Source organism: Thunnus albacares, chromosome 21 (assembly GCF_914725855.1).
Source record: "Thunnus albacares chromosome 21, fThuAlb1.1, whole genome shotgun sequence".
Taxonomy (NCBI): Eukaryota; Metazoa; Chordata; class Actinopteri; order Scombriformes; family Scombridae; genus Thunnus; species Thunnus albacares.
This window is the reverse complement of record NC_058126.1, coordinates 21,930,101-21,942,974: the sequence shown is the minus strand read 5'-3', so window position 1 is coordinate 21,942,974 and position 12,874 is coordinate 21,930,101. Positions and strand designations below refer to the sequence as shown.

The following is a 12,874-nucleotide window of genomic DNA, read 5'->3' as shown; positions in this document are numbered from 1 at the left end:
AAATAAACAGTGTATTGTGAACACAGCTATACACTGTATATGTGAGTCGTGTGTATACACATTTGTATATTTAAATAACTGCTCCTCAGGTTCTTTAGAAATGATCTTAAAATACTGAAGCATGGCTTCAGCCTTCAGATTTAATGTCATTACTCCGTTATGGCCCACTATAATGAAATAATTTAAGATCCACACCCTATTAAAAAAAAAACAACACAAAATCTTTCACAATGGGTTTATGTTTCAGTGATGTCAGAATGAAACACACAGTTTTTGTACTTTATTTAATAAATAACTCATAACAGCATCGGGAGAGAACATGGTATTGAAATAAAAGGCACTTTGAAAACAATACTGTAAAGGATTGTGTGTGGTACTTCAGAGGCATTTGGGTGTGAGAACATTTCGGAGGTGATTCATATGACGTCTGAACAAATTCTTTTGTTTGAGTCTTACGTACTAAAAAAAAAAAATGTAACAAACAAAACATCTCATATTGACTCACAAATGAGATCACTGAACAAGCTGACAGAAAACATAATGGCATATTTTTGGCGTGCTTGACGAGACACAGGAGAGGACCTGAGAATGAGTAATAAAGTCACTGTAGTTAGAAAATACAATATCTCATTAGTCAATTGCAACTGATATCATAACAAATCCTTTGATTGTTCAACATCGCTGTAATTTCATAATTTCAACAAGTGGTATACAGTCCCTTTGTGATAGCATATCAACAATACAAATAATGACAGTTGATATTTACCTTCATCTTGTGTATTAACTCCAAGATAAACAACAGTACTCAATAAGAGTGCAATAAATCCTTAACAATGGATGTTTCTAAGCTGCAGTTCAAAACTACATTTACAACTAGTCACCACTGCATAATCTATTGTGATTCAACATAGCTGTCCAATCTGAGTTGAAAGGTAAATATAATTCAGTACTTCCTATTGCAGTTGCTTTCTATATATACACACACTTTGACATAATGTGCTGCTATGGCTGACAATTTACATATTAAACTCAGGTCCTGTCTGGAACACACAGAAACACACAGGAAGTCAGTGCACAGAGAGACACGAGGAGAGAAAACAAGAGGCGAAAGACAAAAAACAGAAAGTGTCCGAGGAAGAGACAGAAGCTCAAGAATTCTTGGACATATATTGTACTGTATATCCATGGTTTCCACATTGTGTTGTAAAAAAAAAAAAAAAAAAAAAAAAAAAGCTAAATCCTCTGCCCATACCAGTCCTGTGGCAGGAAAACAAACTCCTTCAACTTCTGCAAATATGCAACTTAAAAGTATATACACATATTGTATACTGTACATCTAAAATACAACAAAAGCATATAAATCATATGTGTTAGTAAAAATACAGATGCAGTGGCAGAATGGTACATTATAATGACAAAGCGACAAGAGGAAATGACATAAATGCCACAATGAGTTCCCCTCAGAACCCAAACCTACGGTACATACTGCAGATGTCAAACACTTGATAGCAGAGTTCATTCGAAAACTACGGTGCCATCATTTGCCTTCATATTTGGGATTGACCACAGTCGTGACGGCGCTTTTGTAGATGGGATTTTCACCCTGGAAAGAAAAGATTGAAGTCATGTTATTATTACTCAGTGAAGCAATATGGAACAGTTTTGTTAGTGTTTTATGATATGTTCAAATCACACAGTAAAAACTGGGTTACCTTTACACACAAGAAAACAATATTTAACTCTGAATGTTTCATCATCATTCACTGTGCATGTCATCAATTTAGATCCCACTCAACACACCATCACAACATGCCTTCATAATAACATAAAAATATCAGAGGATACAAATAAGACCTCACATTTAATCAAATAATATACTTACCAGAAAAGGTTTTTGTATTTGTTGCCTGAAGACAGTTTTTATCCTTCAAAATCAAACTGTTTTATAACTTACAGCTGTTTGTTTGTCACAGCACACTCATGCAGTCGTTTCCTAACTATGAAAGCAGTATTACTCTTCTTATGGTTCCACTTGTCCATTTAAGCTTTCTTTGAGGTTTTGAAAAACAGGTGATTCTTTTTTTTTTAAAAAAGGTTGAAAGTAAAACTGAGTGAAAGCAGGAGGTGCACGTACATAGACAGTCCATGCAGGAAAACAGTGGAAAGGAAAAGAAATACAAACTTAAAGGGCAGCGGCTTTATGTCCATAGTTTGGGTTCTGGAACTGATTGATAGGACTCTTGTATATGGGGTTTTCTTGCTACAGTAGAAAATGAGGACAGAATAGAGTTCAACAGTGAAGAAAGTAACAGTAGCATAGAAAAAAAGAATAACAAGGCAGTGGGAGTGATGACAGGAAGGCAATAGGAGAAACACAGGATGAGAGATAGAAGAATTAAAACATAAAAGATGTCCATAACACCATAGGGCTCCCATTAAATAAAGTTCTGTTTAGCTATTTTCACAAGGCTCAACCTTAACTCTAAAGTTCTGCTGTTGGTTGAAAAATATCCTGACCAGCATTAGTTTGTTTATGCAGAAGTTTGAAGAGAACCTGCATAAATCTTCCCAAAAGCTTCCTGCCACAGCAGATCAATACTGTCACAACTCTACACTCATATCATACAAAATACTATAAAAAATATTATAGAAAACCATCAACAGAAACCAGTGATGCAGCTTATGTTCTTATCAAGCTACTCAGCTGTCAGACATACTGAAATTTCTGTTCTCATTTCAGTGTAGCTTTACTGTAAGTCTTCACTGTGTAGCTGTAGGGAAAAATGAAGGAGTGTGATCGTCTCACAAGAAATGTTAAAAACAGTCAATTCAAACAAAAGCTATGGTTTTGTGCCCATTCACACTGTTGCAGACATTTTTTACTTTGTTGCTACCTTGTTGTTGAAGGTGCTATACCAATAAACTTGCCTTGCCTACTTTTTATTGTTGTGTGATCACTGATTAAGTAATTTACTAAACCATATTATGGACCAGGATGGTGGGACTGCATCCATAAGAGAGGGCAGGAAGGAGCTTATGCAGTGTCTTTGCCTTCTTGTTACTGTTGTCAGAAAACCCAGGTCAGTCAGATTTCCACAAACAGTCTCTAATTTTTCAAAATTACAGGGATCTGGAGCCATAGGCCGCCCTGCCCATGGTAATAAGAAAGACCCCAACATACTGAGCTGCCACAGTGCTGATCAGGGACACATGCGTCATCAAACCCACATATACTGTGGGTATGACATAATCCTACCACTAGGTGGAGGCAGATCCCTGCACATGAAGTTATGCTGAACCCCAGTCTTCTGTCATATTGATGTTGGCTGATGATTCTGCAGAGGGGAGGAAGCAGGGAGGGGAGGAGCTGTGGCCACTCCCCGGAAAAAGGTCTGGCTACGCTGAGAGTGCATAACATTCCCAAAAAAGTCCACACAGCCTCCGACATTTTTCCTTTTATTTTGAGCGTCATTCAAAAGCAACACATTGGATCTGTTTCTGCAGCTGTGAGACTGTTGAGAATGGGACTGAGGTACTTCATAATGATATCAACAGGTCTGAAAATCTCATCTGCTGCCTAGAACAACAAATGATCTTCACAAGTTAATTCCGTAACAGTGACTAGCTTTGCAGAGCGGCCAAACAACACCTGTTTTCTACATTTAAGTTACTCAACAATGGGGGAACTCAAACATTTGCCAAAAATCAAAAAATATTATCCTGCTCATATTTCACAGAGCCCGGTACACTTCCAGACACTCACCGTATCCCATTTGGCGTTCATCTTCTCCTTCTCGAACTTGGCAAACTCTCTTCTATCGTGGATGATCATCAACAGCTTCCAGATGAGCAGCAGGGCTAAGCCAATCAGGACGATGCCGGCAACCACGCCTGCCACAATGGGGATGATGTCAGGACCAGCGGGGCAGTCTGAAACACAGCAGGGTGCAGTGGAGTGTTTAGGCAGCTTAAAATAACAGTGCAAAAATAACAAGACCATGGCGAAAACATACCATCACACGGCTGTATGTGAATAAACAAATAACCTATTTTCGCAACCCAACCACCACCACCCCTGTAATTAGCTTCCTCTGTAACAAAAACCTTCCACACCCTGCCTCATGTTAGGCCAGTTTCCTCCTTACCCAGAGTGTCGACCACATGGACCTCCTTCTCTGTGTTGTTGTTGACAGCATACGTGTAGTAGAACCAGCAGTCGTTAGCGTCTCTCTCCTTACAGTGCATCACAGGGTAGGAGGCATCGTTGGGCTGAGGCAGCTTGTCTCTGTCTTTCACTTTAATCAGTTTGAAGTAGCTACAGTCACGTTCACATGTGTCCTTCTTCTCGCCGGTGCCGAACGCCCGACACTGGACGCACTCTCTGGAGGGAGCGGAGTGTTGCCGTTAGTGATGAGCAGCGAGGTTGGTTTTTGCCATATAAAAAAGACTTACCTTTAGTTGTGTGTAAGCATGCAAAGAGTTTTGGCTTTATTTGTCCAGGTTTTGAGATATTGGTCTCTGAGATTTCTGGAATTATATATGTGCCAAAGCAAAGCACTGAAGAATGACTTCAGTGTGTTTCATTGCTTCTGGCCTTGTTACACCGGGTAATCCACAGAACACGCTGTCAAAAGTTTTCATAAGGACAAGATCTTTGAGAGAAAGTAGTTGAAAATGTTCACAATGTGGACTGTAGATTATCCAAAGTAATAAAAACATGCAAAAAATGCATTTTTCAGTGCCGTGAGCATCATAAACAAAATTCCATTTACCTCCATTTTACCTCAGGTAGATACATTAAAACTTAGGCAAATAAAACCCAAACCATCTGCATGGCTGGATACCAATGGAAGTATATTTTATATCACTGTATATTATGGGACTTCTTGGTCTCTTCCAGTATTGCACTTTTTAAAATTTGCCTTTGTATAGTTTCTTCCTATCAATACAAAACAATGAAAGCAGAGGATCATCTGGTTCCTTAAAGTGTTGAAGGATAGTTTCTGATTTTTTCAAGTCTGTCCTAGTACAATGCTCAGATGCCATAAGTAGGTTGAATGAGTAACTGGTCTCTGTGGGGGGTGGAATCCACAGTCCTTGTTCTGTGTGAAAACACATTCTTAAATTCAGCCAAAGCTAATGTGAGGCTTTAGCAGTCGTCTTGATTTAGCTAAATCGAGTTGGTATCTATGACCTGGCAATGGTTTATTGCTGGTATTGTGACTCGGCAACAAACCTAAATGCGACTGCTGGGAAGTATCCCTCCACTGAGCCTCAGCAAGGAAACAGTTCAGAGAAAAACAATGAGGGAATTTTGCACTAAACAGACCTTAACTTTGGAAAATATGCACTTAATTTAGCTGAACTCAGACTCCTGCTTATTAGTTTCACATGAGCTTTGGAATGTATTTTTGCATCAAAAAAGGACTGCAAATTTTGTGCCCCATTTCTTAGAGTCTAGTATCTAGAGCAACCAATAACTCTTCAAGGTATATACACTCTAGCATGTGAGTATTGTATGTATAAGATAGAGTTGAAACATATCTGAACATTTAACATCTGAAAATACGCCTAAAATACATATGTATATGACCAACCTAAAGTATTTGTTCATTGACAGGTCTTCATGTTGGACTTACTTGTGTTCAGTACACACTCCTGGACAGGTAGGGCAGGTTTCACAGGTGGGACCCTGGAATTTGGGGTCAGTGCACTTACAAGTGCCACACTCACACGTCCCTCTGCCATTACAGATCTGCTTGTTACCAGCCAGACATGTGCTGGTGTCCAGAGAACAGTCACAAGCACTGCCGGTCCACATGGGGTCACAAACACACACCCTGCACTCACAGCGTCCATGTCCTAAAAAAAAAAAAGACAGGTGATGAGGTTTTTCTCTTCCTAAACATCATCCTATATTCTTAGAGGAGATCTTCCAAATAGCTTTTTATTCTCTGTGGAGCTCACCTCCACACAGCTTGTTTCCAGAGCGGTCACAGTTGAAGTTGTCACACTCGCAGTACAGGCCGCTGTACCTCTCCTCGGGATTGTCTCTCTTCTTGCACTCACACGTGCCGCACACACAGTCTCCGTTGTTGCTGCAGATGTCGGTGCCGTTGTCTTTACGGCAGGTCCGGTCCATATCCTCTGTTGCTACGTCATTGCTGCTGCATTCACACTGTCTACCCACACGTCCCTCATTACACCTGAGATAAAGGGAAAGAAAGGAGGGACGTGTGAGGTTGTGCTTCTAATCATTTCTGTGCCTTACTGGATATAAGACTTGAAATATGAATGTTTTTCTGTATATACAATAAAGCTTGTAGAAATGTTCATAGACTTACTTGCAGGCTCCACATTCATAGGTCCCATTGCCAAAGTGGCAGAGGTCACTGTTCTCGATACCATCTTTGTGGCATTCACACTCACAGGTGAAGTTGAGAATAATCTCCACCTCCTCCGTAAATCCCAGCGGTTTTATCTTGATGGTCTCAGACTTGCCTTGCTTTGGACAGCCCTTAGATGTCACGCTGATGGTAAATGTGACCTAGTAGTGAAGGAATTAAGGAGAAAACCAGAGTCAGAGAGCGAAATATCTTTACACTTTGCCTTTTAGTTGTAAAGGTCAATCGACAGCGAGGTTTCCACACAGTATTAATGTTGAAACAAACTAGAATTAATGAGAGCTTGAGGGCAGATCGACACCAGAAATGTTTTTGTGCGCTACACATTGCGAAAGTGATGGATGGGAAATCTCCCTTAAAACACAGAGGGCATAATTTGTTTGCATCTAGTTATCTGGTCAGAGCTCTGCATTTTAATAACATGCTGGATGGTTTCTCTAAAAAGCTAGTGAGAAAGAAATATCTGGTTTAAGGTCAGACAGCTCACTCTGTTACTGCATCACTGGCGAGTCTGATGATTGTTAAATCCTATATTGATGTAGTTTTGTGAGAGTGAATCTTTGCATATTGCAGCCATGTATTATTATGGGATTGTACACAAATGTTAGACATCTGGTATTTATCTAGAGTCTGGGATATTCTGAAAGCACACAGCAAGAATTTTAATCATGCTAATGTTACTGATATTTAGCAGGAGCAGACTTCCACGTTTCTATTACTACTTACTTATTTACTTATTTTATTTGATCACATTCTATTTTTATATTTTTTTGCTTATTTTCTATAATTATTTATTTCTCGCAGGAATCTAAACATGTGGTGTGTTGCAAAAACGTTTTGCTTGTTATCTCACATACAAATTTACCTCTAAAAAGTACTTTTTTTCTAGTTCCCAGCATTTCTAAATTCTCAAACTATCCATGAACTGTCTATACTATAATGACATCATGGCAATGCGTTTTCTGCCCAAAAGCTATGTGCACATCTTCCATTGTTTGCAAATGGGAAATGCATTTATTGTTAAAGCCAAGGTCAAAGACAATAGTTGGGATCTGCAGGTTTTCAAAGTCAAATTTCAAACGTATGAAGACTATTGTAATTTTACATGGAGTTGAGTTTATGATCAATCCAAAAATGAAATAAGGAAACAAAATAGGAGAAATACGCTATTTATGATTTGACTTAAAGGTTTGAAACTGAAAAATGCCCAGTATAAAGTGTATCTGTGTCACTAAGACCATTCTTTTTTTAATACAAGAGCCTATGGACCCTGTTGTTTATTACTGTGAAACCATTCACTGCCATTGCACGGAACTGACATAAAAGCATGCAATACTTTTAGGGGAAACATTTAATTTGACATTTTCAGCCTTTTAATGGCCTGTGGGTGCCTTGTGTGATTTAAAAACTGACAGGCTTTACCAAGAAACATTTTCTAATTCTCACCTCATCTCCAATGGAGATATTGGAGCACTTCCGTCCACTTTCACCTTCACTAACCACTCCGTTCTTACAGCGGGATGTGTAAGCAATGGTCACTCCCTCTGGAAGCTTGCTGTTCTCCAGAATAACCTCGGAGGAGAGAGACTGCCAAAAACCAGGAGATAACAACAATGTTGAATGAATGTTGTTATTTCCTGCACTGGAATGTCATCTGGTAGCTTTGTTTTGACAGTGTACAATACACAAAGGCTTAGCTAAGTATTAAATGAGAAGACGTGTTTGGAGAAAGCTTCTGACTGTTCCAACTCAGTCAGAATGCTTTAATGTGGCCCATGTGAGCAAACGATAACTTAATCAAAGTTTTTTAAAAGAATGCTTGATATGGACAATCTCAAGAGTATACTTACATTGTAAGCATCTATAATAAGGTTGATAACATTGCTTGAGTTGGCAGACAGGGTGCCCACTGCAGATTTTGGTATCAGATTTTTCAGCTCCTGAGGAGAGAGAAGTTAAGGGCAAAGCATTTGTTAAAGTTCTGTTAATCTTGTGATCTCTGGAATCCCAATGAGCAAAAACATAGGATAAGGAATACTTCTCCATGAACTTTTAAAGACTGTTGTTCCAGCTGCAGCACACAAACGCATCACAGTAGAGTTACAAAGCCCCAAAATATGCAGTTTTAACCATTTCATTCCAGATTTAGATGAACACAATGCTGATTTCAACCCTGAAATTATTAGGTTCTTATTGCTCTAAAGCAAACTGAATTTACTGTCAGGCTACGTAATGAAAAAAACTTTGATCAAACTCAGATGGAACTGGGTTGAAGGGGCCTGAGAAGCAACAGCATGGCAGAAGGAAATAATCAGAGCTTCAAGGGGATGCTGCCATTAACTTGCAGCAGATGTATCAACCCAGGTGGATACTTTTTTACGAACTGGGCATCTTCCAAACATACACATGCAAGAGAAAGGGATTTAAAAAGACAAGGTAAAAGAGGAGATAAGGGCTGCAAGGATTATTTTTATTACTGATTAATCTGTTGATTATATTCTCAATTAATTAATTAATATTTTGCTTCCCATGGCCAAATTTGACATATCAGTGATTAAATTGCTTGTTTTGTACAACCAGAGACAAAAATCTAAAGATAATCAGTTTACTATTTTAGAAGACTAAGAAAACCAGTTTTCTTTCTCACATCTGGGAAGCTGGAACCAATGAATATTTGGCATTTTTGTTTAAAAAAAGACTTAAAAGATTAACTAGTTCATTTCCTTTTGGTAGACTAATTTACTAATTTCAGCCCTAAAAGAACTCACTTGGTAAACAGGTTGGAACTCCTCTGTGACTGCAAAGATGGTCTGAATGTTGTTGTCGCTCAGCTTCTGAACCAGGTGAGCAATGGAGGGATAGTCCTTAAAAATAAGACAGAGGAGAAAAATCAGATTTACACAATAAAATCGCAAGTCAACATAGGAAGAGATGCCAGCTGAAGGAGACAATCCTTCTAGAAACCTTTCAAAGCAGGTTGAACTATACTGAGCTACTTACATAGTAGTGGCTCATGGTGTACACATTGTTCTCCAAGTGACATTTTCCATCATTGGGCAGTACGATGCCACCCAGTTTGCCATCTCCAGCAAAGTGGAAGCCAGCATCAGTGGAGAACACCAGCAGGCGAGTCACATTCCTCCAACCAATCTGTTCCTGAGAGATAAGAAAGAAATAATCAAATCAGTAAAAATAGTCTGCTACCAGCTATAAATGCCCTCCATAAAAACCTAAGGGGGTATCTGAGCAGCTCAGCATGTGACACATCCTCTTTTGATTATCCCTGCATCCAAAAATTTCCTTGTAAACACCAGGGACTCATAAAATACCTTTTCACACATCTCCACATAAACACATTTATTGGTGCTGGATCCCTCTAAGCAAGTGCCATAATTGTAGGAAAATAACTTCAAATTGTGAACCTGAGTGTGATTATTTCCCTCCGGATCACTGAATAGTAACAGCAGTTTTCTTTTTTTACTGCTTACCCCACACACAGCCACTTGCATGATGGCATCGAAGCCCCCCTCAGGAGAGTCCAGGTTTCCAGAGATGTGCTGCTGACCCACCAGGGTGTTGAATTTCGTGCCGTCGCTTGTCAGCTTCAGGACGTTCTTGTAGCTGAACGGGCTGGTGCAGTTCTGGTCGCCCGTGCACGGGTTCAACAGCTTGGCTGGGGTGGTGCTGATGTATGGCATGACTGTCTTCTCCACAAAGGAGCCAAAGCCTTTGGAAAACAAAAACAAGGAAAAATAGTTTGATTCCGTGTTTCATTTCAACTTACTAGGGTGCTTGAGTCTAGTGGTAAGTTGACACTAAATGAATTCAGAGGAGGTCACTGAACTCTTGAGTGTTTACTCCTTTGGTTTGTTTATGCAGGTCAGAACAAGGTTGTTCAGACTTGGGTGGCACTAAATACCTACAGCAGGACACCTGATAACACATGTCTGTCAGTCTACTCAGAGAACTGTGCAGTTCATTAGGATTACATGTCTGTACCAGCAATAGGAAATGACTACAAATCATTTTATGTAGTTTATTTTTTCACTATTTTTTAAAATGAAATATATAAATAAATATTCTTGGCTTCCAAAACTGTAATCTGTTTTTAATGGTGGTTTTTCAAAAAATGTGAGTTTTGGTTAAAGCTCTTGCTTGTCATTCTCTATGCCCCTAAAAGGAAACAAACTGTCAGTGTACTCACACATCAGAGTAAAAATCCTCACCTATCCTGAAGTCAGAAGTGATCTTTGACATCTCCAGCATCAAACTGGTTCCCAGGTTCTTGACATTCTCCAGATCGTCCTTCATGGAGTAGGAGAGGTCCATCAAGTAGTACAGGTCAATGGGATAATCTTCCGCTCGTTTAAACTTCAAGTTGAAAGATTGTGGCTCGCCTGTACACACATGTTATACATTTACAGATGTTACCAGGTGTGGAGTAATCATTCTTAAAAACCAAAACAAGCTGAGAAAAGCCTGAGAAAAAACTATCCTAAAACGATTCCTCACCAGATCGGAGGGTGAGGCTGAGCTTCTGGGGCTGGATCTGAGTGATTTCCTCTGGCTTCAGTTTCTCTGCTCCCTTTTTGCGATTTGTCACCATTTTGTTCCTAAGGATCCTTTGCTCTCCACGTGGGTTCTCAATCATATCATCTTTACAGCCTCTTTTCCTCAGAGACTGCAGCTCATCACATCGGGTCGACACAGTTTCTCCTTGTTTCAGGAAGTCCTAAGAGAAGCAGTAACGAGAGAAAGTATTATGAGAATCTACTTATTTATCCTGTGGACACATTTTGTATGATATAATGTCTTTTGTCACTCTTTGATGTCATCAGTTATGACATCATTATTTCTCGGGTTGGGCTTGGAAACTACAAATTTAAAAAGAGAAACATTACAAACTGGAAGCAAGGAGTTTGAAAGATGTGGCATTTACCAGGCAGAGGATCTAATGGAAGTCACTATCAAGTTGAATTATGGGAAATGTAGGATCCAGTTTTTTACCTATAACTGGCACTAAATGAATGAATGAATGAATGAATATCTTTATTTTCATGTCTGGTCATCCCTCATGAAATTATTCAGACACATTAACTGAAAACAAACCAAACATTCCGACATGTTAACCCACCATCATCTAACAGCACAACACATAAATATCATCCAAACAGAAACATAAGCATAAACCTCTCAGGAGATATCCCACGATGACAAAACAACAAATATTCAAACACACAAACACAGCCCCATAAGCACAAGACACAATATACAAATCCAAACAAGACAAAATCTACATCTACATCCATAGTGCCAAACACTGTATATTTGATCCAGTTCATGAAGAAATAGTCTGCAATCCATATAGAATAGATTCTGAGGAATTTATCTATCATCAAAAGACTAAAAGTCAGGATATCTTGGCCTCTGCTGCTTCGATTGCCTGATCATCCCTTTAAATTCAGATAGACACACTGGACTAAACCTGCCAGCAACATCAATGGCATTGAGTTTATTGTCCATATTCATTCTGAAATCATTAATCATTTAAGTTATTTATTGAGCAAAAAACTTGGCTAGTTCAACTGCCTCCAATGTGTCTCCAAAGATGAGGGCTGCAACTAATGATTTTTTTCATTATTGATTAATCTACCGATTTTCTTGATTAATGGATCAATCATATGGTATATAAAACAGTTAAAAATCCACATCACACCTTTCCAAAGCAATGGGGACATCTTTAAATTGCTTGTTTTGTTCGACCAACTGTCCAAACACCAAAGATATTCAATTTACAAAAATCAAAAGCAAAGAAAGATAGCTTCTTCTTCAAATTTGAGAAGCTGGAACTATCAAATATTTGGAAATTTTGACTGAAAACAATGAAGAAATTATCAAAATAGTTGCTGATTTATTTCTGTCAATCAACTAATCAAGTAACTGACTAATCTTTTCAGCTCCAGTGAGGATTTTCTGCTTTTCCAATGTATCATTGTAAATAGATAGATAGTTCAACAAAACAAACAAAAAACTAAATAAAAAAACTAAAACTAAAAACTATTGAAAGACGTCATCTTGGGCTCTGTGAAATTGTGTTTTCCTTATTTTCTGATATTTTATGGGCTAAACGATTAATCAGTGACTCCAAAAAAATGATCAAAAACAGTCCTTAGCTGTAGCCCTACATTAGGCACTATCCAAAATTACATGTTTATGATAAATATATTCCTTATGGCATCATAATGGCATCATACTGCATTTCTCAGCACTGAATATAGCTGACAGCTTCAATTCACATACTGGGTCTGTACACCAGCCACATTTGGCTCCAGCCTGGATGCACTCCCCGCAGAATTTGGCGTTGGCATTGATGCACTCGTTCCCCTCTGGATGGAAAACAAAGAGAGAAGAGAAGAGGAGGCAGAGTCAGAGGGTACAGCACAGTCCCTGCAAAGTAAGCAGCCTGTTAA

General features: G+C 38.9%; 1 protein-coding gene across 4 annotated transcripts in view; it reads right to left on the bottom strand.

The window, feature by feature from the left end:
• Nucleotides 1–221: 221 nt before the first annotated feature.
• itgb1a (integrin, beta 1a) overlaps nt 222–12,874 on the bottom strand; it is a 30,016-nt gene continuing 17,363 nt past the window's right edge. Inside the window, exons 3-17 of one of the 4 annotated variants that reach the window (XM_044339532.1) lie at nt 12,705–12,790; nt 10,917–11,136; nt 10,631–10,801; nt 9,893–10,131; nt 9,405–9,560; nt 9,173–9,268; nt 8,255–8,344; nt 7,851–7,991; nt 6,345–6,547; nt 5,968–6,206; nt 5,640–5,862; nt 4,146–4,381; nt 3,764–3,930; nt 2,183–2,260; nt 222–1,603 (exon numbers count right to left, since the gene is read on the bottom strand). In XM_044339532.1, the coding sequence (XP_044195467.1) occupies nt 2,183–2,260; nt 3,764–3,930; nt 4,146–4,381; nt 5,640–5,862; nt 5,968–6,206; nt 6,345–6,547; nt 7,851–7,991; nt 8,255–8,344; nt 9,173–9,268; nt 9,405–9,560; nt 9,893–10,131; nt 10,631–10,801; nt 10,917–11,136; nt 12,705–12,790 (2,345 nt within the window). In that variant the 3' untranslated portion in view covers nt 222–1,603. Of the gene's footprint in view, nt 1,604–2,091; nt 2,261–3,763; nt 3,931–4,145; nt 4,382–5,635; nt 5,863–5,967; nt 6,207–6,344; nt 6,548–7,850; nt 7,992–8,254; nt 8,345–9,172; nt 9,269–9,404; nt 9,561–9,892; nt 10,132–10,630; nt 10,802–10,916; nt 11,137–12,704; nt 12,791–12,874 lie in introns of those variants that run through there. The other 3 variants (XM_044339534.1, XM_044339533.1, XM_044339535.1) reach the window with 3 other exon arrangements.